Raw genomic sequence first — 26878 nt, forward strand, 5'->3', positions numbered from 1 at the left:
AGAAGAATTTATATTAGTAGTTCTTGGGTTAATTTTTTTAAGTGGTTAGCAGCCAGGAATCCTAAAGTTATTCATATTTATTGAACATTTGATTTTTACCTGAAGGCACATAAATGTACATCCATTTGCCAAATGGGAGTTGTGAAGGTGAGGACTTTTCTCTGAACACAGATCCCCTTCTAGAGTTCATGTTGTCCTCCCATGACACCTGCTCTTTTTCTGTGAGTCTCAGATTCAGTATCTGTAAAGGAAAGCTAGAAACTAAAGTAATCTGGGAAGTAATCTGACTATAAAATTTTTCCAATTTTTATTTTCATCACTTCCAGTCATCGTGTCCATATCTGACTCACCAGCAACACTTTTAGGAACATCAGATCTTTGCAAAGCATTCAATTTCATTTTCATAAAAATACTCTTTCTCTATATACTATTTCCCAGCTTAAATAATACCTAATTGAGTTACATAATTATCACATCCAGAACAACTAGCATAAACATGTTAGAGGAAAAAACACAGTTGACTATTTGTAGGAACAAGTGAATGTGGGAAAGATCTCCCATATTTGGGCATCGGTCCTGTTGGCCAATAGGAATGGTGATGAGCAAGGGAAGTTGGTTAAAAGAACAATTTCTAGGCTATGACGTCGCACAGACCTGAATTTGAATTCTCATTCTAGTGCAATTTGGCTGTGGCACTTACGCAGCTTCTTGAGTTTCCCTCTTCTCTTTGAAAACACAAAAATATCAAATGTCAAGCATCATGAAATAAATTCATCTATGAACAGTACCTAGCCTAGTGCCTGTCTGCCTCTCCCATGACTCCAAAAAAATGTTGCTGCTGTTTCTTTCCCTCTTGACTTAATGAATCTAAGTTCCTTTTTCCACTTTGATATCACTCTGGAACATTTAACTAAGGAAAGCATTAGATACTAGTGTGTTAAGACCAGAGCTCTAAAATCAGGTAGATGTAAGTTCTAATCCTGGCTCTGCCAGTTTCTAGAAGAATGCCCTGTGGAAAAGTTACCTAACTTGACTTTATTTTTTTTTTAACTTTTCTTTCTTGTTTTATGATTTTTTTTAATAACCTGATTTTTCTAGTCTGTAAAATGGGTGATAATGACACAGACCTCACAGACCCCTGTGAATATGTGGCAATCAATGAACATACCTTTTATATTATAAGTGCCCAGTAATTATTGCTTATATTACCATATTATTAGATACAGGACACTTAGATGCCTTGTGATTCATTAGGCACAACAAAATGCTGGCTTGATTTGCATATTCTTTTTTTTAAATTCATTTTGTTGAAGTATAATTGATTTACAATGTTGGTTTCTGGTATACAGCAAAGTGATTCAGATATATTATTTTTGATGTTCCTTTCTATTATGGTTTATCACAGGATTCTGAATATAGTTCCCTGTGCTGTATAGTAGGATCTTGTTGTTTATCCATCCTATATGATAGTTTTCATCCCCTAATCCCAAACCCCTAATCCTTCCCTACTCCCTCCCCACTCCATTGGTGATCCCAGCAGGCATATTGCACATTAGGCTATGTACAAAGTGAGTGAAGAAACCAAAGTAAACTCAGACCCACTCCTTCATCTTCTCTTGAATTTTGGACAAGCTTCTAATTCTGTCAGTAGACTCTGGTGAAATGAAGAGCGAGCAAGAGACTAAAGAGGATACGAAACAGGCTCTTTTTTGTTCCCAGTTAAGTTGGTGTGGAGAAGGAAATGGCACCCCACTCCAGTATTCTTGCCTGGAAAATCCCATGGATGGAGGAACCTGGTTAGGCTACAGTCCATGGGGTTGCAAAGAGTTGGACACGACTGAGCGGCTTCACTCACTCACTCAAGCTGGTGTGAGTGTTTGTTTCTCAAGGAAAATTAGGGTACTGGACTCTCAAGGAATGAATATGTCTTTATTTAGCATTTCCTGACAGTCTATCATGTAGAACTTGGCTCTGAGCAGGACATAGACCTAAAAGAGAGAGTAGAGTCCAACTTGAGGAGATAGCTGGCATCTAAGCTGAACAGACCAAGTGCTTTAGGAGTCTGGAGAGAAAAGGAGTCATGTCTGATGTTTATCAGGCAAAATAGCAAAGATGCAGTGACATTTGAGCTGGACCTGGGATATAGTTGGTGTATCTCTTGCTGGGGGATAGAAAGCAAGGGGTGATGGTGAGCATGACTGCCAGGCATGATGTTGTGGGCGAAGTCACAGTACTGGGAAATTACGGGGCCAGTTGAGAAATAATAAGCCTTTGAGGAATGGTAAGCTGTCTAGATTACCTTCAAGATCAGTATTTGTATTTTAATTCAAGCTGCAAGTATTTGGCACAGGTTTTCAAGGACCTTAGAGACTGCCATAGGGATTGATTGGATATTATGGTTTAAAAGCAGAAATATTTTTTACAAATGAAGCACATCATCAAACATTAATATATAAAAGTAACAGATAAAAGTAGACCTGCTTTGGCTGACAATGAAAATAGATATATGGAACTCTGCTTATTACTCAACCTTACTCTTTGTTTTCCTTTTTTAAAAAAATTATTGGAGTATGGTTGATTTACATACAATGTTTGTCAGTTTCAGCTATACAGCAAAGTGATTGTTACATTAATATATGCCCATGTATTCATTCTTTTTCAGAATCTTTTTCAGGTTCTTTACCCATATAGGTTATCATATATGGGTATCATGTAGAGTTCCCTTTGCTATACAGTAGGTCCTTGCTGATTTTCTATGTTATATGTAGCAGTGTGTGTATGTTAATCCTAAGCTCCTAATTTATTCCTCCTATTCTATCCCCTTTAGTAACCATGTTTGTTTTTGAAATCTGTGTCTGTTTCTGTTTTGTAAACAAGTTCATTTGTAAAAGTTAGATTCCACATATGAATGATATACAGTATTTGTCTTTCTCTGTTTGACTTATTACACTTAGAGTGATCATCTTTAGGTCCATCCATGTTGATGCAAATGGTATATCTTCTTTATCTGTTCATCTGTCAATGGACATTTAGGTTGCTTCCATGTCCTGGATATTGTAATAGTGCTGCAACAAACATTGAGGTGCATGTATTTTTTTTTTTTTGAAGTATGATTTTTCTCCAGATATATGTCACGGAGTGGGATTCCTGAATGATACGGTCATTCTGGACAAAGTATTCTTGAACCCTAGGGTTCCACAGAACCGTGGGTTTTGAGGAAACAGCCTGGACTTACTATAAAGTAGTTATGGTTTGAGTTCTGCTTCTGTTAACCCAGACCCAAAAGAATTCGCAAAGATAAATTTCTGAGGACTGTGAGCTCACAATCAATAATCACAAACTACAGAAAGTGTAAAGTGGTACCAATCACCTTGAAAAACAATTTGTCATTAACTAGTAAAGTTGAAAAAGCACATAAGCAATGACCCAGCATTTATGGTCCTAGATGTGGCTATCTTGGGGCTTCCCAGGTGACGCTAATGGTAAAGAACCCACCTGTCAATGCAGGAGATCCCTGGGTCAGGAAGATTCCCCTGGAGGAGGGCATGGCAACCCACCCCAGTATTCTTGCCTGGAGAATCCCATGAAGTAGGAGCCTAGCAGGCTACAGTCCATAGGGTCACACAGAATTGGACATGACTGAAGCGACTTATCACGTATGCACGCACATACCTTAAGATCTTGCCTGCGTGTACCAGCAGTGGGGTTAAATGAGAATGACCAAACTAGAACAGAGGATGCCTTTGGAGAGCTAGTCAAGGAAGGGCCCCTTGCACATCTGCAAAGCTGCCTGTAATTCTTCAGCTGACTGGGTATGTGGGTATTTCTTTTATGATGCTTCTTTCACTTTGTTTTTCCTTGGCCATGCTGCATAGCATGCAGAATCTTTGTTCCTTGACCAGGGATAGAACCCATGCCCCCCACAGTGGAAGCATGGAGTCTTAGCCACAGGACCACCAGTAAAGTCCCTGATAAGTACTTTTAAAAAGGAAAATAAAAACTATAAAACTTCTCAGAGGCAAAATATTTGATAGGCTTCAAGTGTGAAACTTTCTGGGAGAGAGTTTCAGGTAAATAATGAAGAAAAAAAAAGTAGTAAAAAATTCACACCTGTCATCACAAGAAAAAATTATAAGTATGTATGGTGATAGATGTTATCTTACTATGGTGATCATTTCTCAATGTATGTGTCAAGTCATTGTATACCTGAAACTAATACAATGTTACATGTCAAATATTACCTCAATTAAAATAAGAAGGACTGACACCAAAGTTGCATGCCTGAGTGGTTAGGATAATCTTGATATCTTAAAACTGAATTAAGGTGATCAAGGAAGTTTATTATTCACATCTCTGCCATGAGCACCTCGTTGCAGCAACATGTATGTTACACATTCTTGGTAAATGGTTGTGGTGCTGTTGTGGTGCAGAAATTGTGAGACATAGAAATGGAAATGTTTGGGTTAGATGCAGATAGGCACAATCAGTGAGCATTAAGTGCAAAAAGAGGGGTAGAAGTCATGATAGTGACGAAGAGCACAGGAAGAAAGAAACGTGAGATCCGAAAATGGAACAGCCCATTTTTCAGTGATGGGTTGAAACAGCGAGGAGCAAAAAGGCTTGAACAAAGAAACGAGAGAGGCCAAGAGGAAGATGCCGAAGAAAGAGAAGGTGATCGGTACTGTCCAATGGTTCAATATTAAGAGGAGAGAATTATAATTAATGGAATTGGAAGGTCGTTGGTGATTTTGTACAGAGAGATTTTATTGATTAGCAAGTGGATTAGTAAGAGAAGCCATATTGCCAAGGACTCAAAGATGAATTAGTATTAATCATATGGAAGTAGTCAGACTAACCTAAACCAATCCGTCAAAATGTCTGATGTTCACAGGATAATTATAAAATAGTAATCATTTATTGTTTCCTATGCACTCAGCCTGTTATTTACTGTACATGAACTAATTTCATTCTAATAGTAGATTTTTTATCCCCATTTGACAGCTGAGAAAACTGAGGCACACATGTTTAAAATCTTGCCACAGGTAACACTGCTGGTAACTAGAGTTGTTGGGATACAGACCAATTAACTAGTCTACTGCACTGAGAAACACACATCCCTTGCAGAGTGCTAGGTACAAAAGTGGAGGAAAAGATGGTTTTGATTTTGTTTGTGTGGGGTGTTTTTGGAGGGGGCGCAGTTTAGGTTTAAGAAATACCTGAGTATGTTGGTACACAGAAAACAGGACACCAGGAGAAAAAAAGAACCTGAAGCTTACAGGAAGGATCATCTTCCCCTTCACATGGTTCCCAGATAGGTGGGAAGGTGAAATAAAGGGAAAAGAAGAGAGAATTGGTAGATAAGGTAGTAATAGATGTCAGGAGGTCGCCCCCTAAGGTTTAGTGGCAGCCGAGGAGAACTCTGTTATTCTTCTCACTGCATCGGCAGTCTGCACGTCTTCTGGTGAGCCACTCTCAGACTGATCTTGAGCCTTAAAATAAACTCAGTGAAGGAACTGGGCTTGCAAGGGCACATAATTGAAAGTACCTACATAGTTCATCTGATGGATTGATGAATGAACAGACTGATAGACGGACAGTTGTTTGATGGAAAATGAATGAAATAATGACCTAATGAGTTACTGCTATACTATTTCATGGAAATATTGTATGGACTAAGTTAATATAAGTACTCATACAATTGGGGTTTCCCTGGAGGCTCAGAGGGTAAAGAATCTGCCTTCAATGCAAGAGACCTGGGTTCAGTCTCTGGGTGGGGAAGATCCCCTGGAGGAGGGCATGGCTACCCACTCCAGTATTCTTGCCTGGAGAATCCCATGGACAGAGGAGTCTGGTGGGCTACAGTCCATGGGGTCACAAAGAGTCGGACACTAACGCATGCGCGCGCGCATACACACACACACACACACACACCACTTATACAATTAATACATACTATATTCAGTTCAGTTCAGTTCAGTCACTCAGTCATGTCCGATTCTTTGCGACCCCATGAATCGCATCACACCAGGCCTCCCTGTCCATCACCAACTCCCGGAGTTGACTCAAACTCACGTCCATCGAGTCGGTGATGCCATCCAGCCATCTCATCCAAGTGTGACTAATGATATAATTCAGTTCCAATAATATAATTAAGTTAATCTAAGTGCTTGTAATAGTGTCTAGCACGTTGAGTTATGAAGTATTAGTTATTACTGAGATTAGTACTTGGAAAATGTTTTTTTTTAATCACTGCTTTCTGATGAATAATATTCAGTACAGGTGAAAATTCAGAGTAAGTTTAATTTGTCTGTCCTTGAAGTGATTTCCTTGAAAAACATACATGGTTCATATTTATTTCTTATCTAGTAAAATTTTATGTAGACAAGACATCAAATAGTGGCAAAGGATACTTAGATTTTCCAAATTCCTCCTTCAGATTTCCATCATCTCAGGGGGGCAGGGGAGGAGAAAATGCTGACCGACTTGCTCACACTCATTTTGTACCAACTAACTCTGTAGACGATGCCCTCCTCCGTGTGACTTTCCATGTGACAGCGCTCAGCCTCTCATGGGACCTAATCTCCTTCCAGAGTAATTTGTCTACAGTTGGCTTTAAAGAGACATTGTTTGGATAGAATGTTCTAGATTAAAAAACAGGTCATAGCCTGTGTTAAGAGTAACTCCTAGTTACTTGATGAAATGACAGCTAAGAGATGCAACACATTGTTATTGAGCCTAATATGAAATATTATATGTGTTTTAAGAGTAAGGAAATAACCCATATATAGATAATATAGGCAGAATTGGAAAAAGAAAAAAATGAAGACTCCACCCTTCACCCTGCCAATGAAGCAGCACGATTTGGGAATGTATAAGAATGAGATGAAGGCAAGTGAGTCTTAACTGGTACCACATCTGTTTTGTTTCCCACCATACAGCTGTCTGTTGGCAGGACTAGAACAAAGTCAATATGCAACTAATACTTGTGGAAGAAAGACACTGCTGCGTGGCTTGCAGGTGGCTGAGACTAGAGGAGGAACTTCTCAGTTCTTGTCTGTGCGCCGTAATAACTGCATTTCCTAAGTTGTCATGTTTCTTGAGGGCAGTCTTTACTTCCCTCTTCTCGCTCTTTCTTCGTATTTTCCTCTTTCTCTTCCTAGACTTTTTCTTTGACGTACCAATAGAAGCTGGTTATTATTATTGGTGTGTTGGACATGTCTGCGTATAACAGAGAGCTGGGAGAAGTGAAAAAAAAGAAATAATTTCTTTTTCTCTTCCCTTCTCTTTTTCCTGAAGTTCTCAGGTGATAAATTAGCCACCTCAGAGAATTATTTGATACCAGGGTATATTGGGTAAAATAGAGAATTCTTTATCCTTAGAGCAGATGTTCTTAGACGTGAATCTGTGAGCCAACTTTGTGATCCTGAGCCTGAAATAGTGTTTGTGTTTGCATATGCATTTTTATGCACATGCATGTTTATATTGCATGCATGAAGATTTATGTTTATATTGCATGTATGCAGATTTGTGTATGCATATTTGATGTCTGTATGAAAATGTGTGTGTGTGCAGATCTGATGTACATAAGCATACTGGATCTATGTATGTATATATGTGTGATTATTGAAGGAAAGCAACTGATTCATAACTTTTGTTAATCTCAAAAGAATCTGAACACCAAATAGGTAGGCAACCACTGAATTAGAAGATTTTGTTTATACTGTCTGTATTTTGTTTTGCTTTAAATTTTCTAGTGGGAAAATTCTGAGAAAATGTGAGAGAAAAATGGACAGTATAAAGAATTGCCAAACCTTTTTAGATCCAGAATCAATTCAGGGGCTTTCCTTGAATTCTGACATCTTTCTTTTTTAAACTTCTATAACTGCTGTTTTTGTGTATTCAAAGTCAGGGTTTGGGGTGCCTACTTAATTCACTGTTGTTATCTCCGGCCACTGAAATAATCCAGGCAGGCTGATGTCATTTGTTCCCAGGACAGCATCAGAGCCCTTCTGGGCAAATTCACTAATAAGTCACTGAGCAGGCACAAAGAAGATGATGTTTTATGGTACAGTGACCCATCCTTGCATAGCTAATTTGTTTCTAACTGAACTTACAAACCAAACAAAACTAACCTTCTCCAAGTACCAAATTGCTTTAAAGACTGAACTTTATGTTTCATTACATTCTTGGAAACTTCAGTTTGTCCTTTGTCTGATTTGAACCAAATCTGTTGTTTTACTCTTACTTAACTCTCTGCCCTGATTAAATTATCTGCATGCTTGACTCAAATCCCAATTTTACTACAGCAATACCTACATGTGTTCCCAGACACCAAACTTATGGCTTAGCTTATGCTCTCTGCTGTTCAGCTTTGTATCATAGCAAATTCTCAACATAAATAGCTCTTGTGTTGTTTTTGTTGTTGTTAATAAAGCCTCCTGTATTATTCCAGGAAATATTTTAATTAAGCAGTTTGTGCTTAGTTGCTCAGTCATGTCCGTCTCTTTGCAACCCCGTGGACTGCAGCCCTCCAGGCTCCTTTGACCATGGGGATTCTCCAGGCAAGAATAATGGAGTGGGTTTCCATGCCCTCCTCAATTAATCAGTTATTTCCACACAGTTTACTTATTTGTTGATTCATCCATTCACAAATCATTTCTAGGCACTTGCTATGTGCCAGGAAACAGAAGGATGAATGTTATACTTATAGTCAGTGCCTTGTGCTAGGTCAAGGCATATGGCAATGCCATATTTTGCATATGGCAATGCAAAATATGAAAGCCTTTTGAAACTCACAATCTTTAAGCAAATCGATTTACTATTTTTTTAGAGCAGTGGTTCTCAACTGTAGAGGTTTTAGCCTTCACCCTAGGAAACTTGGCTTCATGAAGACAGTTTTGGTCGTCTCAAATAGGAGATTCCCCTGGTGCCTGATTGGTAGATGCTGGGAATGCTGGTGAACATACACACTGGACAGGATTGTTCCTTACATCAAAAAATTATCTGGATCAGAATGCCAGTACTGCTGAGATTAAGAAACCCTAATTTAGAAGAAGCAGGACTCTTTCAGAGAGAGGCATACTAATGTGCATGGAAATGGGGGAGACCCTAGAGGCACTGCCATTTCATTTAGGTCTTGGGCAAGTCAACTCTTAACTGACCCACACCAAAATCGGAGATTCCTCTGAGTAACAGAATTGTCTTCATCTCAAGTACGTTTCCAGGGTCAAATTAGTGTTCCTTCAGGATCGGCATGTTAGTGACTTTTCATTTGTCTACCCCTTAATACAGCTCTGCCTGTTATTAAAGAGCTTATAATTTAGGGAAGACAAAAGACAGGTACACCAAAAACTATGGTGCTGGGTGATAAATACCAAGAAGGCTCAATGAAATGAGTGCCTTGGGAGCACTGAGCAATTAAGCTCTGCCTGGAGGTCTGGGAAGCCTTTACAGAAGAGGTGGCAAGTGAATGGGAGTTTGAAGGAGGTAGTGGCCAAATGCCTGAAGGAAGACACTGGGTTCTTTTAAGCCATGTCCCGCATGATTGCATTTATAACCAGTGATGTTTTCGGCAGCCCTTTCAAGATCTCCTTCTGTATTATTTTACATGAAACAAGATTCCTTTACAAATTGTGCAGACTCAACTTGGCAGTCTTTCTTATCACCTTTTTTTCTATTAAAAAATTTCAGTAGCAGATGATTTCAGCTGTGTAATTGTAGGTATTAGAGTTTAGCAATAGTTTAGAGTTGGAAGCTTCCAATGAATGAATTATAGACTTGGCTTTTGATGTTCAAAAAAGGTGGACATATTTCTTTATTTGTACAGGCTAATGCTTCTAATAAAGTTGTCCATAGGTTGTGGACTTAGCTTTAAAATATATGGAAAGTATGCTTCACAAACTGTAGACATTTATAAATGAATGCTTTTCAAATACAGTCAACATTCCAACACATGGCTATGACCTGCAGGAAAATTGCAGAGAGCATCATTAACCACAAATTCCTGTTAAACTAGTATAACAGCATTAAATGTACTTATGAAGCTATTAATTGAAAAACTGGCCATAGTTATATACAAAAGAATGGGGTAATGTTAAATCTCTTTTTAAAAAATTATATGAGTTTCAGATATAGTATTGTAGTTCAACATCTGTATAATTAAATGTATGATTAAAGAGAGCAGTGAGGTTTATTGTAATGTAACTACCAGAAAGTTTCAGGATTTTTCTTAACTCTCATGAAATTGTATGTACCTACACATCCTAGGAAATGTTCTCTTTCAGTTTGGAATCACTTATGGCATCACAGAAGGGGTGATTTTATACACTTGAAACTAACTTTTGAAGAATTTGTTCTTTTCCTGGTGACTTCATGAAGACCTTATATTAGTGTTTTCATGTTAGAAATAAAATAGTTCAGTTGAAAAAAATCTCGGTTTTACTTTCTTTTTAAATAGTTTGAACAATCATCTGGTAGCTAGAAATAGGCATATTCGTTTCCTTTTTTTAACCAAATGTTTTTTCTTTTTTATTCAGTCTGATGCCAACGCGAGTTACTTAAGAGCAGCTCGAGCTGGACACTTGGAAAAGGCCCTTGACTACATAAAAAATGGAGTTGACATCAACATTTGCAATCAGGTTAGTTGTGATTGTTGTTGTTATTTAAGTTTTCAGTTAAAATTTTTAAAATCCAGACTTTAAAGTCTTTAAATCCTCTATTACCAAGTTATTACCAAGACTTTCTCTTTTTGCCAGTGTTTTCTATTAAATGTCACCAACTTGAATGATCAATTTATTCTTCGCTTTGTTAGAGGAGAATTCAGAAATGTAGATATGTGTCCTTTAACAATTAGTTCCTAAAATACAGTACATAATGACATCAGAGCAACCCGCCTAATTGCCACAAGTACTTTTATTCCGAATTCAGGCTCCTGCATTGCACACATGCAAATGGTTGTTGGTAGGGTGCTCTCTTCAGAGTTCTTAGTAGACTGTTTATCGCTCTATTTTCAACCTGCTGATAAAGCTTTCCCTTCACTTAATCAGAATGGGTTGAACGCTCTCCATCTTGCTTCCAAAGAGGGCCACGTAGAAGTTGTCTCTGAACTCCTACAGAGAGAAGCCAATGTGGATGCAGCTACAAAGGTCAGTGTCACACGTTTCGTGCTTTTTGTATCAGTTGCCCAGTTCAATGAGAATTCAGCCCTCTAAAAATCCAGGCATGCTTCTCATGAAATACTCATAAGCATTGTTCTCCTGGGGAACTTACAGAGTGAATTAATATTTTGTAAAATGTTGAAAGCAGAGAGAAAGATGGGTGAACTGATGGATCTTGTTTCTCATTTCACAGAAAGGAAACACAGCGTTGCATATAGCATCTTTGGCAGGGCAAGCAGAGGTGGTAAAAGTCTTGGTTACAAATGGAGCCAATGTCAACGCCCAGTCCCAGGTAAACCTATATCTCAGATGCCAAGAAATGCTGTGATCATGATTCGCAAATAATGTTCTGGGTCAGGTGCTTGTTTGTTCTTGTGTCTTCTAAGAAAACAATATTTAAGAGCTATATCATCATCAAGGAAAAACCCAGGTCAGTGGGCAGGGCCAGTGCAGCAAGGGCTGTGAAGAAGGACCCTTTGCCCTTAAAAGCAGCAAAAATTCATTCACCAAGCCACTTAGGTGGCCACTTAGGTCTTGTCCTTTTATTTGTATTTTCCAGTAACTTTTTTTGAAATGAATGCACAGGCAGACCTTGGAGATATGGGTTCAATTCCTGGCCACCCTAATAAAGCATTGTTGCAATAAAAAAAAAAAAGTCTGCAAATAGTAAATGTTGGAGAGCATGTATAGAAAAGGGAACACTCATACATTGTTGATGGGAATGTAAATTTGTGCACCACTACAGAGAACAGTATGGAGGTTCCTTAAAAAACTAGAAGTAGAATGACCATATATATGATCCGTCAAGCCCACTCCTGAGTGTATTCCCAGAGAACACCATAATTCAAAAAGATACATGTACCCTAGTGTTCATTCCAGCACTGCCAAGACATGAAAGCAACCTAAATGTCCATCCACAGAGGAAGGGATAAATAAGATGTGGTATCCACACATATATACATACAATGGAATACCACTCAGTCAAAAATAATGAAATAATGCCATATGCAGCAACGTGGACAGAACTAGAGATTATCACACTAAGTGAGGTAAGTCAGATAGAGAAAGACAAATACTATATATCACTTATATGTGAAATCTTAAAAAAAAAAATGATACAAGTGGACTTACTTACAAAACAGAAACAGACTCAGACTTTAAAACAAACTTATGAAAACCAACAGAAAAAGGTGGGGAGTTGGGGGATAAATTAGGAGTTCCCAGGTGGCTCAGTTGGTAAAGAATCCGCCTGCCAATGCAGAAGACTCGGGTTCTATCCCTGGGTTGGAAAGATCCCCTGGAGTAGGAAATGGCAATCCATTCCAGTATTCTTGCCTAGAGAATTTCATAGACAGAGGAGCTGGCGGGCTGCCATCAATGGGGTTGCAAAAAGTTGGACATAACTGAGCAACTGAGCATGCAGGAGAAAGCACTACTGTATATAAAATAGATAAACAAGGACCTACTTTATAGCACAGGGAACTCTAGTCAATATTGTATAATAATCTATATAGCAAAAAAATCTGAAAAAATATGACCATATGTATATGCATAGCTGAATCATTTTGCTATACACCTGAAACTAACATGACATTGTAAATTAACTATGCTTCCATGTAAAATATAAATTTAAAAGAGTTAAATTCATTGAATGGGCTTCCCAGGGGGCACTAGTGGTAAAGAAACTGCTCGCCAATGCATGAGACTTAAGAGACTCAGTCAGGTTCTGTTCCTCGGTCAGGAAAATCTCCTGAAAGAGGGCATGACAGCTTTCTTATCCATTCAGAAAGCTGTGGTACATATACACAATGGAGTATTACTCAGCCATTAAAAAGAATACATTTGAATCAGTTCTAATGAGGTGGATGAAACTGGAGCCTATTATACAGAGTGAAGTAAGCCAGAAGGAAAAACATAAATACAGTATACTAACGCATATATATGGAATTTAGAAAGAGGGTAACAATAACCCGGTGTACGAGACAGCAAAAGAGACACTGATGTATAGAACAGTCTTATGGACTCTGTGGGAGAGGGAGAGGATGGGAAGATTTGGGAGAATGGCAATGAAACATGTAAAATATCATGTAGGAAACGAGTTGCCAGTCCAGGTTCAATGCACGATGCTGGATTCTTGGGGCTGGTGCAGTAGGACGGCCCAGAGGGATGGTATGGGGAGGGAGGAGGGAGGAGGGTTCAGGATGGGGAACACATGTATACCTGTGGCGGATTCATTTTGATATTTGGCAAAACTAATACAATTATGTAAAGTTTAAAAATAAAATAAAAAAAAAAAAGAGGGCATGACAACCCACTCCAGTATTCTTGCCTGGAGAATCCCATGGATAGAGGAGCCTGGCAGGTTATAGTCCATAAGATTACAGAGAGTCAGACATGACTGAACCAACTTAGCACATACTTATAAATATTCATTGAATAGGTATATTATTCCAGATTATTTAGTTTCATTTATATCCTCATTTGCAATCCTCTGCATGTGAAAGGCAGAGGTTTTTCAAAGTCAGCCATCTGTAGACTGATATGTATGGCTGGTGGTGATAAACACAAATGATTGGAGAATCTCTGTAATGTAGAGACTTATTCTAGTTTATGATGTTAGCGAAAGTCCAGTATGGTCAATTCCTGTTTACTAACAGAGGCATCGTTGTTGCTCCCTGAAACAGATTAGGGGGGACAAAAAAAGCAGAAGAAACTTTAAAATCACCACACGTTAAAATTTCCGGATTGTTTGTAATGGATATGCACCCATCATTCATTCAGAAGATTCTCCGACAAGTTCTCAGAGTCCTGTATGAAGCTCTAACAAAAATACTAATAGATTATCATTTGGTGGATTTTGAGTCCAAAAAAATTAAGCTCACTTTATTGGTCTAAAAATACAGGTCTTCATTATCCAAATTATTCATTATGTGAGTCCCCCAGAGGCGTGAGCTTGTGTAGGAGAGCATACATCATCATAACAGATAAATAGCCACTAAGGACCTGATTGTTTTTTTTTTTTTTAATTTTATTGAAGTATAGTTGATTTGCCATGTTGTGTTCATTTCTACCGTACAACAACGTGACTCACTTATACATTTATATATATATATTATTTTTCATATTCTTTTCTATTATGGTTTATCACAGGATATTGAATATAGTTCCCTGTGTTATACAGTAGTATCTTATTTATCCATTCTCTGTATAATAATTCTCTGCTAATCCCAAACTCCCAATCCTTCCCGCTCACTTGGCAACCACAAGTCTGTTCTCTGTATCTGTGGGTCTGTTTCTGTTTCATAGATAGGTTCATTTGTATCATATTTTAGATTCCACATATAAATAATATCATATGGCATTTGTCTTTCTCTTTCTGACTTAACTTCATTTAGTATGATACTCTCTAAGGACCTGACCATTTTAAGAACTGACCTCTACTCAAACATTCCTTCCAGCTGAAGGCTGACATCTATCCTGGTTCATCAATATCTACCCCAGGGTGTTAGGTTGAACAAATTGGCTATAGAACAAAGCTGCAAGTTTTCCAAAGATGTAGGATATCATGAAGTCAGGAAAAATGATGCTGGAGGACTGCTGGACCCACCGCCAAGCTGTGAGGTCGCGGCTTTCTGGCAGGAGTAGGCCAGAATGTGTAAAGAATCAGGATGATTTCCTGACACATGTTTCCAACTTGAATGATTTGAGAATCAAAATGTTAAATGAAGGAAAAAATTAGTCTGAAAATAAAAAGTGAAGGCTGTTGACCCATCATATGGTTTTGTTGGAAATGAAAATCATACTTTCTCCCCCAGAATCATAGTTGGTTTAGTCTTCATTCATTCTGTGAACTTGTACATGATCCAGTTGTAACCTACGTTTTGTTAAATCATATAAATTCGCTTTTACAATTTCTGGTTTTCTCTTTCAAGATGAAGTCTCAGTCTAACTTTTTTCATTATTTACTGTGGCCTTTTGATCTCCACCTTAAGTGCGCTTGATTTCCTCAGCTTTTTCCAGTAGTGATTATCTTTGAATAACAGGAGCCTCTTGTACTTTATGGGTCCACGGAATTGCAATGACTTTCCACCTTGTTACTTCAGCCATATTGATGAGAGCTCTGATGCCATTAAATGTCAGTGTTGCAGAAAAGAAACTGAAAGGTTGCTGCTGAGCCATGAAAGAAGCCAGGATTCTTGGCTCCAGAGGAGAGGAATTCAGTCCAGGGCCAGTGACGAGGCTTGATTGCTTAGAGCTTTTGTGTAATAAAGTTTTACTGAAGTATAAAAGAGATAGAGAAAGCTTCTGACATAGACATCAAAAGGGTGCAGAAAGAGCCCCCCTGTGCTAGCCTTTAGCAGTATGTTATATAACTATAAGCAAACTGTTAATTAGAGAAAGGAAATGTCTCAAACCGCAGAGTGGCACCAGGCCCCTCACCCACAACGCGCATTTTGAGATAACATTGACACAAAGTGAGTCATCTCAGGCCGTAAAACGAAATGACGTGAATCTTAAAAAAAGGCAGGTTTCCAAGTAAATATATAGTTTCAGTAACATAGATTAGGAGAACAATGTTTGAGTAAAACATACTGGTTTGTTGAGCCCTTATGGGTTCTGAGTCTTAAGTGGAACTGACTTGAAGAAAGAAAGACAGAGTCTAGGCTAAATACTCCAGTGTTCTTGCCTGGAGAATCCCAGGGACGGGGGAGCCTGGTGGGCTGCCGTCTATGGGGTCACACAGAGTCGGACATGACTGAAGTGACTTAGCAGGCTAAATACATAGTTCATTAACATAGCTTAAGAAAAACATTTCCATAAGAAAAACACCTTGGTTAGCCCAAGGTTTGAGAAAAGTTAAGTTCAGGTGGAACCAGGTGTCCTCATGGCAACACAGAATTTTAAGAGAAACGTCCTTTTAATTTTGTATAGAGAAGGGAAAATAGTCTGACACTTGGAGTTTGTTTCCTCCTGCCGCTTAAGAGAGAGAGAAAAAATGCCTGACGCTTGCAGCCTGTTTCCTCCATTGGAGACCCCTGGCCTTCCTGCCTGTGACCCTCTCAAAACTGTTCTTCCAGCCACATGGTTTCTTGTGTAATTGGTCTAATCTTTAGTTCCCTGTGGTTGGGCTTTTGTTACATGGTTTATGCCACCTGTTCTGATTCCCATCGAGAGCTCACTTAGAGTAATAATGTAAGAATGTTTTTCCAGAAAGGAGTGATATAAACTTGAATATTGACAAATATAAGAGAAATACAGACCAGATGACCACAAGAGAAGCATTATGCTTTTCAACCAGTTATTTTTAAATGCCTCTATGATTTTTTTTACTCAGGAAACAGCTAGTGTTAAGCTCTGAGGTAATGGGGAATGCTTTAGTCCATTTTCATTTTCTTCTTTTTTCCTCCAAGGGAGAGACAGTTAGCCTCCCCATCTTGTGAACAATGTACACATTCCTGACAAATGATCAGAGAAGGCATAGTTTTAAACCTTCTCTCCAATGTCTGGGAGAATCTGTAGTCGAAATAAAATCCTAACCAGATTTGATTTCAATTTGTACACATTCTCTTCTGATGATGAAGTGCAGAAGAAGAACATGGGCTGTGAAATGTGCTGTTCCTTGCAGCTGTGCTTGGAATACCCAGCCACACACTTGACAGTAAAACCTGCCCCCCTTCCTCTAGACACCTGCCCTCAGAAACCTTCTGAACTGCATCATTCTATGGATGGAGTAAGTAATGAGATCACCACACAGCTGAATGGAGTTTCAAAGATAATTCCTGGCAGCAGCTTTTCAAAAGGAACTTTCATAAAGAACAACAAGCAGTAACACCATGAAGTGCAATGAAATTCCATTTAGATGGCAGAACATCACAGGAATATTAGTATTCAAGAATGACAGTATTCCTGTCCACGTGAAATTTTATCCTATAGACAATAATTAATTGCCAATGAGGAACAGTATCAAAAGAGCCCCTCACCTTCCTTAAATATAAAAATTCTCCTGGAAAATAAAAATAGCATTGGACAATATCAAGTTCTGATGAACTGAGACTCTATAAACTAGGAGTTTATAGATATTCTTGTAATAATTCTTGTCATTGCCTTGATCTTAGGTCTTAATAAGTAGTTAACTCTTTCTTATATTACTTAACGTTCCAGGAAATCATTTAGGCCTACCCTAAGAAAGAAATGGGGTTAGATAACTAAATTGTGATTTTAAAGAACTCTAATTTAAGTCCTTAGTACTTTATATACAATACAACAATGATTAACAGTGTTTGCGCTCGAAAAATCCTAAACCGTCATGTCAAATGACATCCCTCATGCTTTTCTCTTTCTCTGTCTTTATTCCATAAGACACCAACCATATTTATAAAAAAGCTGCTGCTGCTGCTAAATCGCTTCAGTCGTGTCCGACTCTGTGTGACCCCATAGACGGCAGCCCCCCAGGCTTCCCCATCCCTGGGATTCTATTTCAAATAGTATTTTAGCTATCAAAGTATCCTAAATGGACAGGTTTTCACAGTGGTTTTAACAAAGACAAAGCCCTTTAATTAAATCAATGTTTCCTTGGTCTTTCTGTGTTTTTAATGTTTCCTATTGAGGAGGTCAGATCCCAATGAAGCTAGACAATGGATATGGTCCGAATAGAGCCTTTCTGACCTTAAAACTCATAGCATATCTCTGATGTAAACAGCCTTCAGAAAAATTAGTATCATATACAAATCAGTACAAATTTATTACCAAGCCCTTAATATTTTAATTAAAAATAGGACTTTTTGATATACAAACCTTAGAGGAAATTAGCATAGATAAGAAAATTTCAAGGATGAAATTTAAGCCTTTATTTTAGTTCATTTTATTTCATTTTTATTTTATTTTAGTGGATCTAGGCAGCGTGCCTCAGTACTATCTATAAAACTATAAGTCTGCAACTTTGCATACTTATGATAATACCACAACACTTATAATAACACTGAAATGCCTTCAGAGCAGAGGGAATTGAAGATATTGGATAAAGTCAGATATCAAGAAGCATATTCAGTCTTGAGCTATTCTGCTTTTTGAGAATTCAGTCTATTGTTGCTACAGAAAAGAAAATGTAAATTGGGCCACACATATGTTCCTTTTTGGTCAGCTCTTTGTTTTGGAAATTTCCTAAGTTAGGAAATTAATATAAAACCAGTGATGTACTTTTTTCTCTTAAGAGAAAAAGAACATCTTTCCTGAAATCTGACCATTTTCCTAATCCAAGTACCATTTCACGGAAAAGCATTACAGCTCTAGGGCGTCCACACTGAATTTGCTCGTACCTTAAGCCTCTTTGCACTAGACAGTAATGGTAATACCTTTTTTCACTCTTTCCAAAGGATGCTTATAATTATCTCCCTATAACATAACTAAATGGTGTGTATGTGTTCTCACAGCTTCTTAATCCTTTCCTGAAAGGTGATTTTTTATTAATTAGTGTTAATTTCTATCACTTTAATCCAAATAACTTCAGCAATTTGGAATTCCCTGAGGAACCCATAGAACAGGAGGCTAAAGAAGCTTTCAGAAAGCTTTGGAAACTAGGTAGTTGGAGTGAGAGAACCTAGTCAGAAGCTAAAGGGTAAGATTGTCCTTTGATATGTTCCCTACAGGTCATCCGAGGGTGGGGAGGGGAGGTTTGGTAGAAGACAAGCCTGAGAGGACTGGAGAGTAGTCATGGAACAGCATGCAGAGCCATCCTTTACATGCGCTGACCTTGTGGTTGAAGAAGGGCTGGCCAATTTGCATCAAAGTCCAGCCAAGACCAGTCCTACCTAAACATTGGTGAAAACATAGTTCCTCTAAAGAAAAAGCAGTACTGCCAAATGAAGATACCAAAATAAACACACACACACACACTCAAATGCCCACTATAAAATGGAGACTTCCTTGATGGAGGCCCCATCAAAAATCATTTTATCAGTATGGTCAGCACAAGTAAAATGAGACCATTCAATGCCATGTATTGTGCGATTCCACTTACATGAAACGTTTACAACAGACAAATCTGTGAAGATGGAAAGCGGATGAGTGGTTGCCAGAGACCATGAGGAGGGGCAAATGAGGTATGATTACTAATGGTCCCTTTCTGAGGTGATGAAACGTTCTGGAATTAGATGGTGAGGATATTTTCCCAAATTTGTGAACAGATGAAACAACACTAAATTTTACACTTTGAGAAAGTGAGTTTATTCATATGTGAATTATATATCCATAAAAATTTATAAAGTGAAAAAAAGTATGAAAGCATGTGACCATTCAGAAAATGACCAGCTTTCAAGCAATAGCTATACAGTGTCAAGCATTCAAAAAAGAAAAGGAAAAGCTACTGTGGAAACAGAGCCCCATCTCGCTATGATTCATGTCTGCAGATTATTTCTGAAATTCCAGCATTTTACCCTCTGCCACGATGAAGAAGGCAACTGGATGATGTAAAAGTTGTACTTTTTATGAGTCACTCTGTAGAAACTCCAGGTCTGCAAGAGCAGCATCTCCTAAAGCTCAGTGTCTGGTTTTGGATTCCCTTCACGGGTCAGGAAATGTTTGGTTCTGGCAGGTTTCCTCAAGAAGAGTGCAAGTACCCTGGGCTAGAAACCAGATGTGCCGCAGGACCAGTGTTTCCTAGGTAATCTTGAAGTACAACAGATCTCTGCCCTGGAGTTGAGACGCCACTGACATATATTATCTACTTGATATTTATGTCTCAGAAAATAATATCCAGTTTGGAAGTTTTTCTTAAAAACTTTACTCCTAAAATCTGAATATTTGGTCTGGAAATTTTGGGTGATTTGTAAAGATAGATACTCAGTTCACAGAGTGATAGGGAAAATTCACCTTTTCTTTTTAATATTTTAAATTTTTTTCTCTTTTTTGGTTAAGAGATATTTAAATCAACCAAGAGTTAATCTTTGATTTTGGTCAGATAAGAAAAGGAGAAGAAAGTAATATCATAAAAGGTCTAAACTAGCTTTCAGTGTGCCCCATAGGTCTGGAAAGAGTGACAAAGATGAAGCCCACCTATCCCGCCACCCCACCCCCCAACACGCGCGCGTGCGTGCACACACACACACACACACACACATTGGATTGCAGTTATGCATGTTTCATATTTAATATTGATAAAAACCTTTCATGATAGAACAAAGTAACAGTGAAATTAATGATTTTACTAGGTAAATAATATACAGTGAAGAAGCTTGAATCTTGTGTCATACTCTACTGCCTCTAATTTTGTGTCTCTAATCTTGAGCTTGGCAAGCTAATAACCTAGCTAATTACAATTATGTGCAAAATAAGTAGAATAGAGGAACTCTCTGATGAATAAAGTATATTCACCATGGTAGATTTGTTACGTGGTACCACTTTTATCTGCTTACGAATCTTTTACACTTCCTAATTCTGAGCTAGAAACCAAAAAATTGACGTTAGTAGAGGTTGAATTTTATGTTATTCATATTACTCATCCAGAGATTTGATAAGTAAGGTCATCATATAATAATTGGTATTTATAATAATGAACTTAAACCTTTGGAATCACAAAACTTTGAGTATTACTTTGTAACATTTAATTTAGAATGAATTTCCATTTATTCTTTGAGATTGCATAATATATACAACAAAATTTCCAGACCAGTTAGTTAAATAGAACTAAATTCTGAAAAATTTATTCAAAGAGAATTTATTATAGTTTGAAAAATATCTGTTTTGGTATATATATCTTGCAATAAGTTTTTTAGTCCCTCGGACTGCAAGGAGATCCAACCAGTCCATCCTAAAGGAGATCAGTCCTGGGATTTCTTTGGAAGGAATGATGCTAAAGCTGAAACTCCAGTACTTTGGCCACCTCATGCGAAGAGTTGACTCATTGGAAAAGACTGATGCTGGGAAGGATTGGGGGCAAGAGGAGAAGGGGACGACAGAGGATGAGATGGCTGGATGGCATCACTGCCTCGATGGACGTGAGTCTGAGTGAACTCCGGGAGTTGGTGATGGACAGGGAAGCCTGGCGTGCTGCGATTCATGGGGTCCCAAAGAGTCGGACACGACTGAGCGACTGATCTGATCTGATTACAGTGTTTTACAGATGTGAAATACATTGTTTCAGAGAACATTTTTACTAAGAAGTTTAAGATATATACATGCATTTATTTCCAAGTTCCTTGGGAGCTGGGCACATTTCAGACAATGATGCACAATATGTCTTTGCAAAAAATACAAGGAAGGAAACTTACAAAAAGTAGACCACCTAATTGAATTCTACTTTAAAACTGAAGTATACCCTTTTCAAATTGGTGTTCTTTCCTTTGCTCCAAGTCACCTCATCTGTGGTAAGTTTGAAGCTGTATGAAATTAATATAAATTTCTTCCAAAGTCGGAACTATTTCAGGTGCTTAATTTTATGTAAAAGTATTACATATTTTGTTTAGGAGAAATAATTATTGCTTGGGATAAAAAACTCATTGGGACAATGACCAAATGTATTTTTCTTCATATCTTCATGGTATCTAGTAAAACTCTTTGCTCATGGTAGACACTCAGTAAGTGGTTAGTTAAATGGATACACATGTTTAACTAAACTGGATGTATTGATATGAATTAGACTATTAGCTATGAACCACACTCAAACTAGAATTATGAAGCATAATTAACAATTATGCTTCATAATTCTGCTTAAACTATCATGCTCAGGTTTTGTAATATATATAAATATATACATTAAAGTATTATAAAAATTATTATGTGTGAGCATTTCCTGAAACATATAGTATCATCAGTACAGTAGAAAGATCTGAAACATATAATATCATCAGTACAGTAGAAAGATCAATTAGCTTTAAAAAGCTACAAACATTTAAATTGGTGTTTTGCAGAATGGTTTCACACCATTGTATATGGCAGCCCAGGAGAACCACCTGGAAGTTGTCAAGTTTCTCCTCGACAATGGTGCAAGCCAGAGCCTGGCCACAGAGGTAAGACACTTTGGTTCTTTTTGTGAGTGAATTCACATGTTTATAGGGATTTTAGAAACCTGAAGTTGTATCACTGAGAATCTGTCCCACTGGTATTTCATTACAGTTGTATATTAATGTGTGGGCTCATAAGTTTTTATGAAATACATTAGAAAAGTCTGTTTTTAGTCTTTCAAGAATCTTCCATGCCTAGTTACCCTTTCTGCTCTTAAATGCCTGGCTTACCCTATAATTGAGCTATTTGTTTACTATTTACATAATTGCTTGAGAGTACTCTTCTCCTTACAATTTTGCGTCAAAGACAGCCCCTGTTTTGAAATATTTTTTGTGATAGAACATAAGTTTTAAATCTGTTTTTTTTTTCCAAATTTAAGTTAGCATAATTATAATGATTGGATTTATGCATTTCTAAAGTTAACTAATTAGATTTAACTCTAAACTTAACTTCTAAACAAAACTAGTATACATTTTTGAAGAGTAGATAAAAACAGCCTTTAAAAAAACATTTGCAATCATGAATAGGGGAGTTATTAAAAATAAAGTTATTTAAGTCACTGATACTATTTTAGGTAATGTAGTTTATTTTTGAAACTAATCTGGATGGAAGATTATGATCCCTTGAAGTGTATCACTAGAAATCTATTGCTAATAATAAAGGACTACTGCTTGTGTACTCTTTATTTTTAACAAAAGAAAGAGTTAGAACAGGTGTAGGGTTATCCCTGTCATAAAGCCAAATTCTCTGACTTTCATCCTGAAGTGTTTCCTGAATGGCACAAGAAAGATGTATATCATCGGGATTATATGCACAGGGTTGCCTGTAACCTTGGCCAGCTTTTGAGATCATGCCTTCCAGGAAAACCAGGAGATAAATGAAGAGACAGTTCACACACAAAAATATACAAATGACCACAAATGTATGAAAATACCTCATCCTCCCTTGTAATCAAATAAATTTTAATTTATTGATCAGATAGAGAATGAGATCCAGTCTTCAGCACATGAGATGAAGAAGAAATTCAAGGGGTAGGAAAAATTGCAACTTAACTATTATATTGGTGACATTGACAACCAGTTGCAACACTTTTGTATAACACTTAGCGTTAACTATCCAAATTAGTATTTATACACCTTTTTGCTTAGCAGTTCTACTTCAAATAGTTTATATGACATTATATATTAGAAGATAATGCAAAAAATAGTTATTATTTAAGAAACAGCAACATAATTAGTAGTAACAATTTTTTAAAAACCAGGAAGAACCAAAGGGGAAGCTATTGGATAAATATTGCTTTACTTAGACAGTAAAATGGTACTCTACACTATTAACAATGAGACAAGACTGTATGTACTAATATAGGAAAATGTCCATAGTGTACAGTTTCCAATGGTTTATTCTGAGAATTCAGAGAGAGCCTTACTTTTCACTTCCTAGCCTTCAGTTCTCTTGGGGATTTTTATCTTGAGAATGGATTAAAAAAAATAATAATAATATCCTTAGAGCTTGGTAATAAATAGTGAATGGCTGATGGCAGAGTAACTGGCGTTTGTCTGCATAGAGCAGTGCCTCTCCTCACACTGGGGAGAATGTAACCTGTGTGAGTGCCTCAAATCTGATATGCGGGTCACATCATGTTTTTCAGGGAGGATGGGTATGGGAGCCAGGGTGGTTGTAGAAGAGAAAACCCCTTCCTATTTTTGGATGGAAATACTATGTAATATAAATATCCTGATGACAGCAATTCTCTAGTACTTTTTCGTCTGTGAAGGACGGGTAGTATTCTTTTTGTAGGCCGTGATGGGCAGATCATTGAGTGTCTCTCTTTTAGAACAAACATAAAACCAGTTTACCATTAAAAGACTATAGAATTACCCTGTCAACTAGTCATCAGTAACTCACTGGTTCTCTGTTTGTGTTTTTTTAAGTTTTCAAGCCCCCAAAAAAGGCACTACAACTGACTAAAAAGGAATATATGAGATCCTCAAACAACTAATTCAGTCTTTTAGCAGGAGGATAGATAGATAGATATAGGTAAATATGTAGATAGATGGATAGATATTTGATAGTTTTTTTTTTACTGCTTTATATTACTTTACTTTCAAAGGATATTTTAGCTTTAAAATAAATAAATGAATTAGTGTTCCAACAACAAATCGCATCCATGTCTTCATGAGGGATTTGGTGCCATCACCACATAAACAACAGCTATCTGATTATCTCGAGCTATTTGAAGCTTTGACTGAATTTTTATCTCTTTTATTATTAGTACTAGAGAATTAAAAGAACAGCAAGAAATAAGATGTTTCATTCACATAATGTTCTAATTACAATTTTGCTTTCTTACGAGCAATAATGTTGGTGTCATTTATACAGAAGTCTGTATTTACAGAATGAACAGTAATGAGCAATGAAAGGATTCCTTAGATGAAAAAAATTTAACAGAATTTTCAACTTATTAGATGATACGATATTGTCAAGTTCCTTCAATACAATTGTTCCCGTATGTTCCTTGTATATATGTATGAGGTCTTTGGCATGGTTGTGTTTTTCAAAACTTTTCCTGTATTACTGTGGACTGTGTATCCTGTCTTTCCATGTATATCTTCCTTCTTTGGCTAATCAAGATTTTGAAGCATGAGGTAAATTTATTTGTTCACTTCTGGCATCTATTATGTGCCAGATACTCCAAAAGGCAGTGTACAAATGGAGCTTCCTTCATATTTCCTTTCGGCTCGTATTTTTCTCTTAAGAATAACTGCATAGAGCAAACGAAACCCTTTAAAATTGGTTTGGAAACAAAATCTGGAGCTGCTAATTTTAGCTATTAACACCTTAGGACTGGTATCTTTGTGTCTTTAATTGGTTTATGCAAGAAGCACATTCTTGTCAGTGCTAATCGTCTTAGCTGCAGTTGATTTTCTGGTGCAAAATAGTTTCCTTTATGTTTAGGCCTTATGGATTGAAACATTCCTATGGGTGGAAATGTAACCACTTCATTTTGCTGCAAAACAAGTGAGCTGTCATTTTTACCCCTTAGATTTTGCTCAGGTTTTAAAAGTGAGGTGCAACGTTACCTCTTAATACACAGCTCTTTCCTTTCACCGTTCCATTTTTTAGATGTGTTTTTCTCTTTTGTGAAAGTAATATATTAAGTAAAAGAGGAAGTGTTGTAGCCACGCGTTCCAGTAAACAAACTCACTCAGAAGGACAATGCAGATAGTGGAGTGCGGTTTATTACACCGGTGGGCCCAAGGCAGAGTCTCCTCTTAGCCAAGGACCCTGACCAGTTTTTGTGAAAACCTTATATACCCTAAGGGTATGTGCCCAAACCGACCTCCCCAAATTCCCTGAAACTAGTCTGAACAAAGGAAGAGAAAGATACAAAGTTAACCCATGATTCATATGCCTTAAGCCTAGGTAGTTAACAGTGGACAATTATTAATAGGCCTGTGGTCATACCCCAATAAGCATAATAGAATTTATGATTCTATTTGGTTACACAGATAATTAGGGTATTCTTTTAGGCAATGAAGAGTCTAGGTATGAGCCCTGGGGTTCTTCCGTCCAGGGGGCCTGTTTTCCAGTCGGTATGTCGTCTCCATAGATACTGGGCATGTAGCTCAAAGTCCAGAGTCCGGCCCAAGATGGAGTCCTGCTTTCAAGATGGAGCCTGTTTCCTCCTTTAGAAGTACAATAAAAAGAGAAAAGAAAAAGCCACAGTTAGTTGTCCCTAGAGATAACATTCTGTTTATCCATCCAGATTTTTTTTGTCCATGTTCAAAATATGTATGTTTCTCTTAGTGGAAATGAGATCATGTATTTTCATGGTTATGCTGATTCCTTTTCCCATAACATTAAATTACACTTAAACTTTGTACTTTAAGTGTAACCTGTGATATTGTTTTGGTGATGTCTAGGTTGTATCCAACCTTTATTATTTATGGTTGCAGAGAATGTCCTTCTGCTTACATTGATGCTTATCCTCTTCTTCACTTGGGTCTTCCTGGAGAAGTTGAACAGACCAAGTGGAACTGCAGCCAGATCTTGAAGCTTGGAGTGTAGATAGAATTTATGTATGTAGAGCAAGGAGGAGGACATTTCAGAGTGGGGCAAATAGCCTGAGTTTAGATGCCAGGGTAGAGACAGTAAGGAGAATAGAGATTTATACAAGATTTATACGAGAAGGGCCTGGGCAATACTGTCACTTAGGTGCTTGGGGGGCCGATATTTTACAGCCCTTGATTATAAATATACTGATTTGCATTCAGCCAAACAAGTGCTAGGAGCACTTATCTGTTTTCCAGCAAGGAAAACAATGGTGCAAGTGATCTTGTAGGAAAACCAATAAGACATGAGCATGCAAGTAACTCTGTGTTTCTTTTTCCCTTACGAGCACTCTTCCGTTACAGCGGTCCTCGATTTGTACCACAAGGAGTATTATCTGTACTACAAATAATAGATACTATTCACTACAGATAATAAATATCATGATCTGAATAGAATAATAAGTAACCTACTTGCCAATTGTCTAGCGAAAATGACTTTGAAATGTTCTTTTGAGTGGGCGATAATTAAAGTATTGAAGATTTAAAATTTGGGAGCCAGTCTTAGGATATTCAAGGGCTTCCCAGGTGGCTCATTGGAAAAGAATCCACCTGCCAAGCAGGAGATGCAGGTTCGATCTCCGGGTCAGGACCATCCCCTGGAGAAGGAAACGG

The 26878-nt window shown here is 37.6% G+C and overlaps 1 protein-coding gene across 50 annotated transcripts in view; it reads left to right on the forward strand.

The window, feature by feature from the left end:
- ANK3 (ankyrin 3) overlaps window positions 1–26878 on the forward strand; it is a 759198-nt gene that overhangs the window by 496313 nt on the left and 236007 nt on the right. For all 50 annotated transcript variants that reach the window (XM_086382383.1, XM_086382396.1, XM_086382405.1 and 47 more), the window contains 4 exons: window positions 10536–10637; window positions 11046–11144; window positions 11350–11448; window positions 22061–22159. In XM_086382383.1, coding sequence (XP_086238509.1) covers window positions 10536–10637; window positions 11046–11144; window positions 11350–11448; window positions 22061–22159 — 399 coding nt within the window. The remainder of the gene's footprint in view (window positions 1–10535; window positions 10638–11045; window positions 11145–11349; window positions 11449–22060; window positions 22160–26878) is intronic.

Source organism: Bos grunniens, chromosome 28 (assembly GCF_055505025.1).
Source record: "Bos grunniens cultivar Pamir isolate PY7600 chromosome 28, Bosgru_T2T1.0, whole genome shotgun sequence".
Lineage (NCBI taxonomy): Eukaryota > Metazoa > Chordata > Mammalia > Artiodactyla > Bovidae > Bos > Bos grunniens.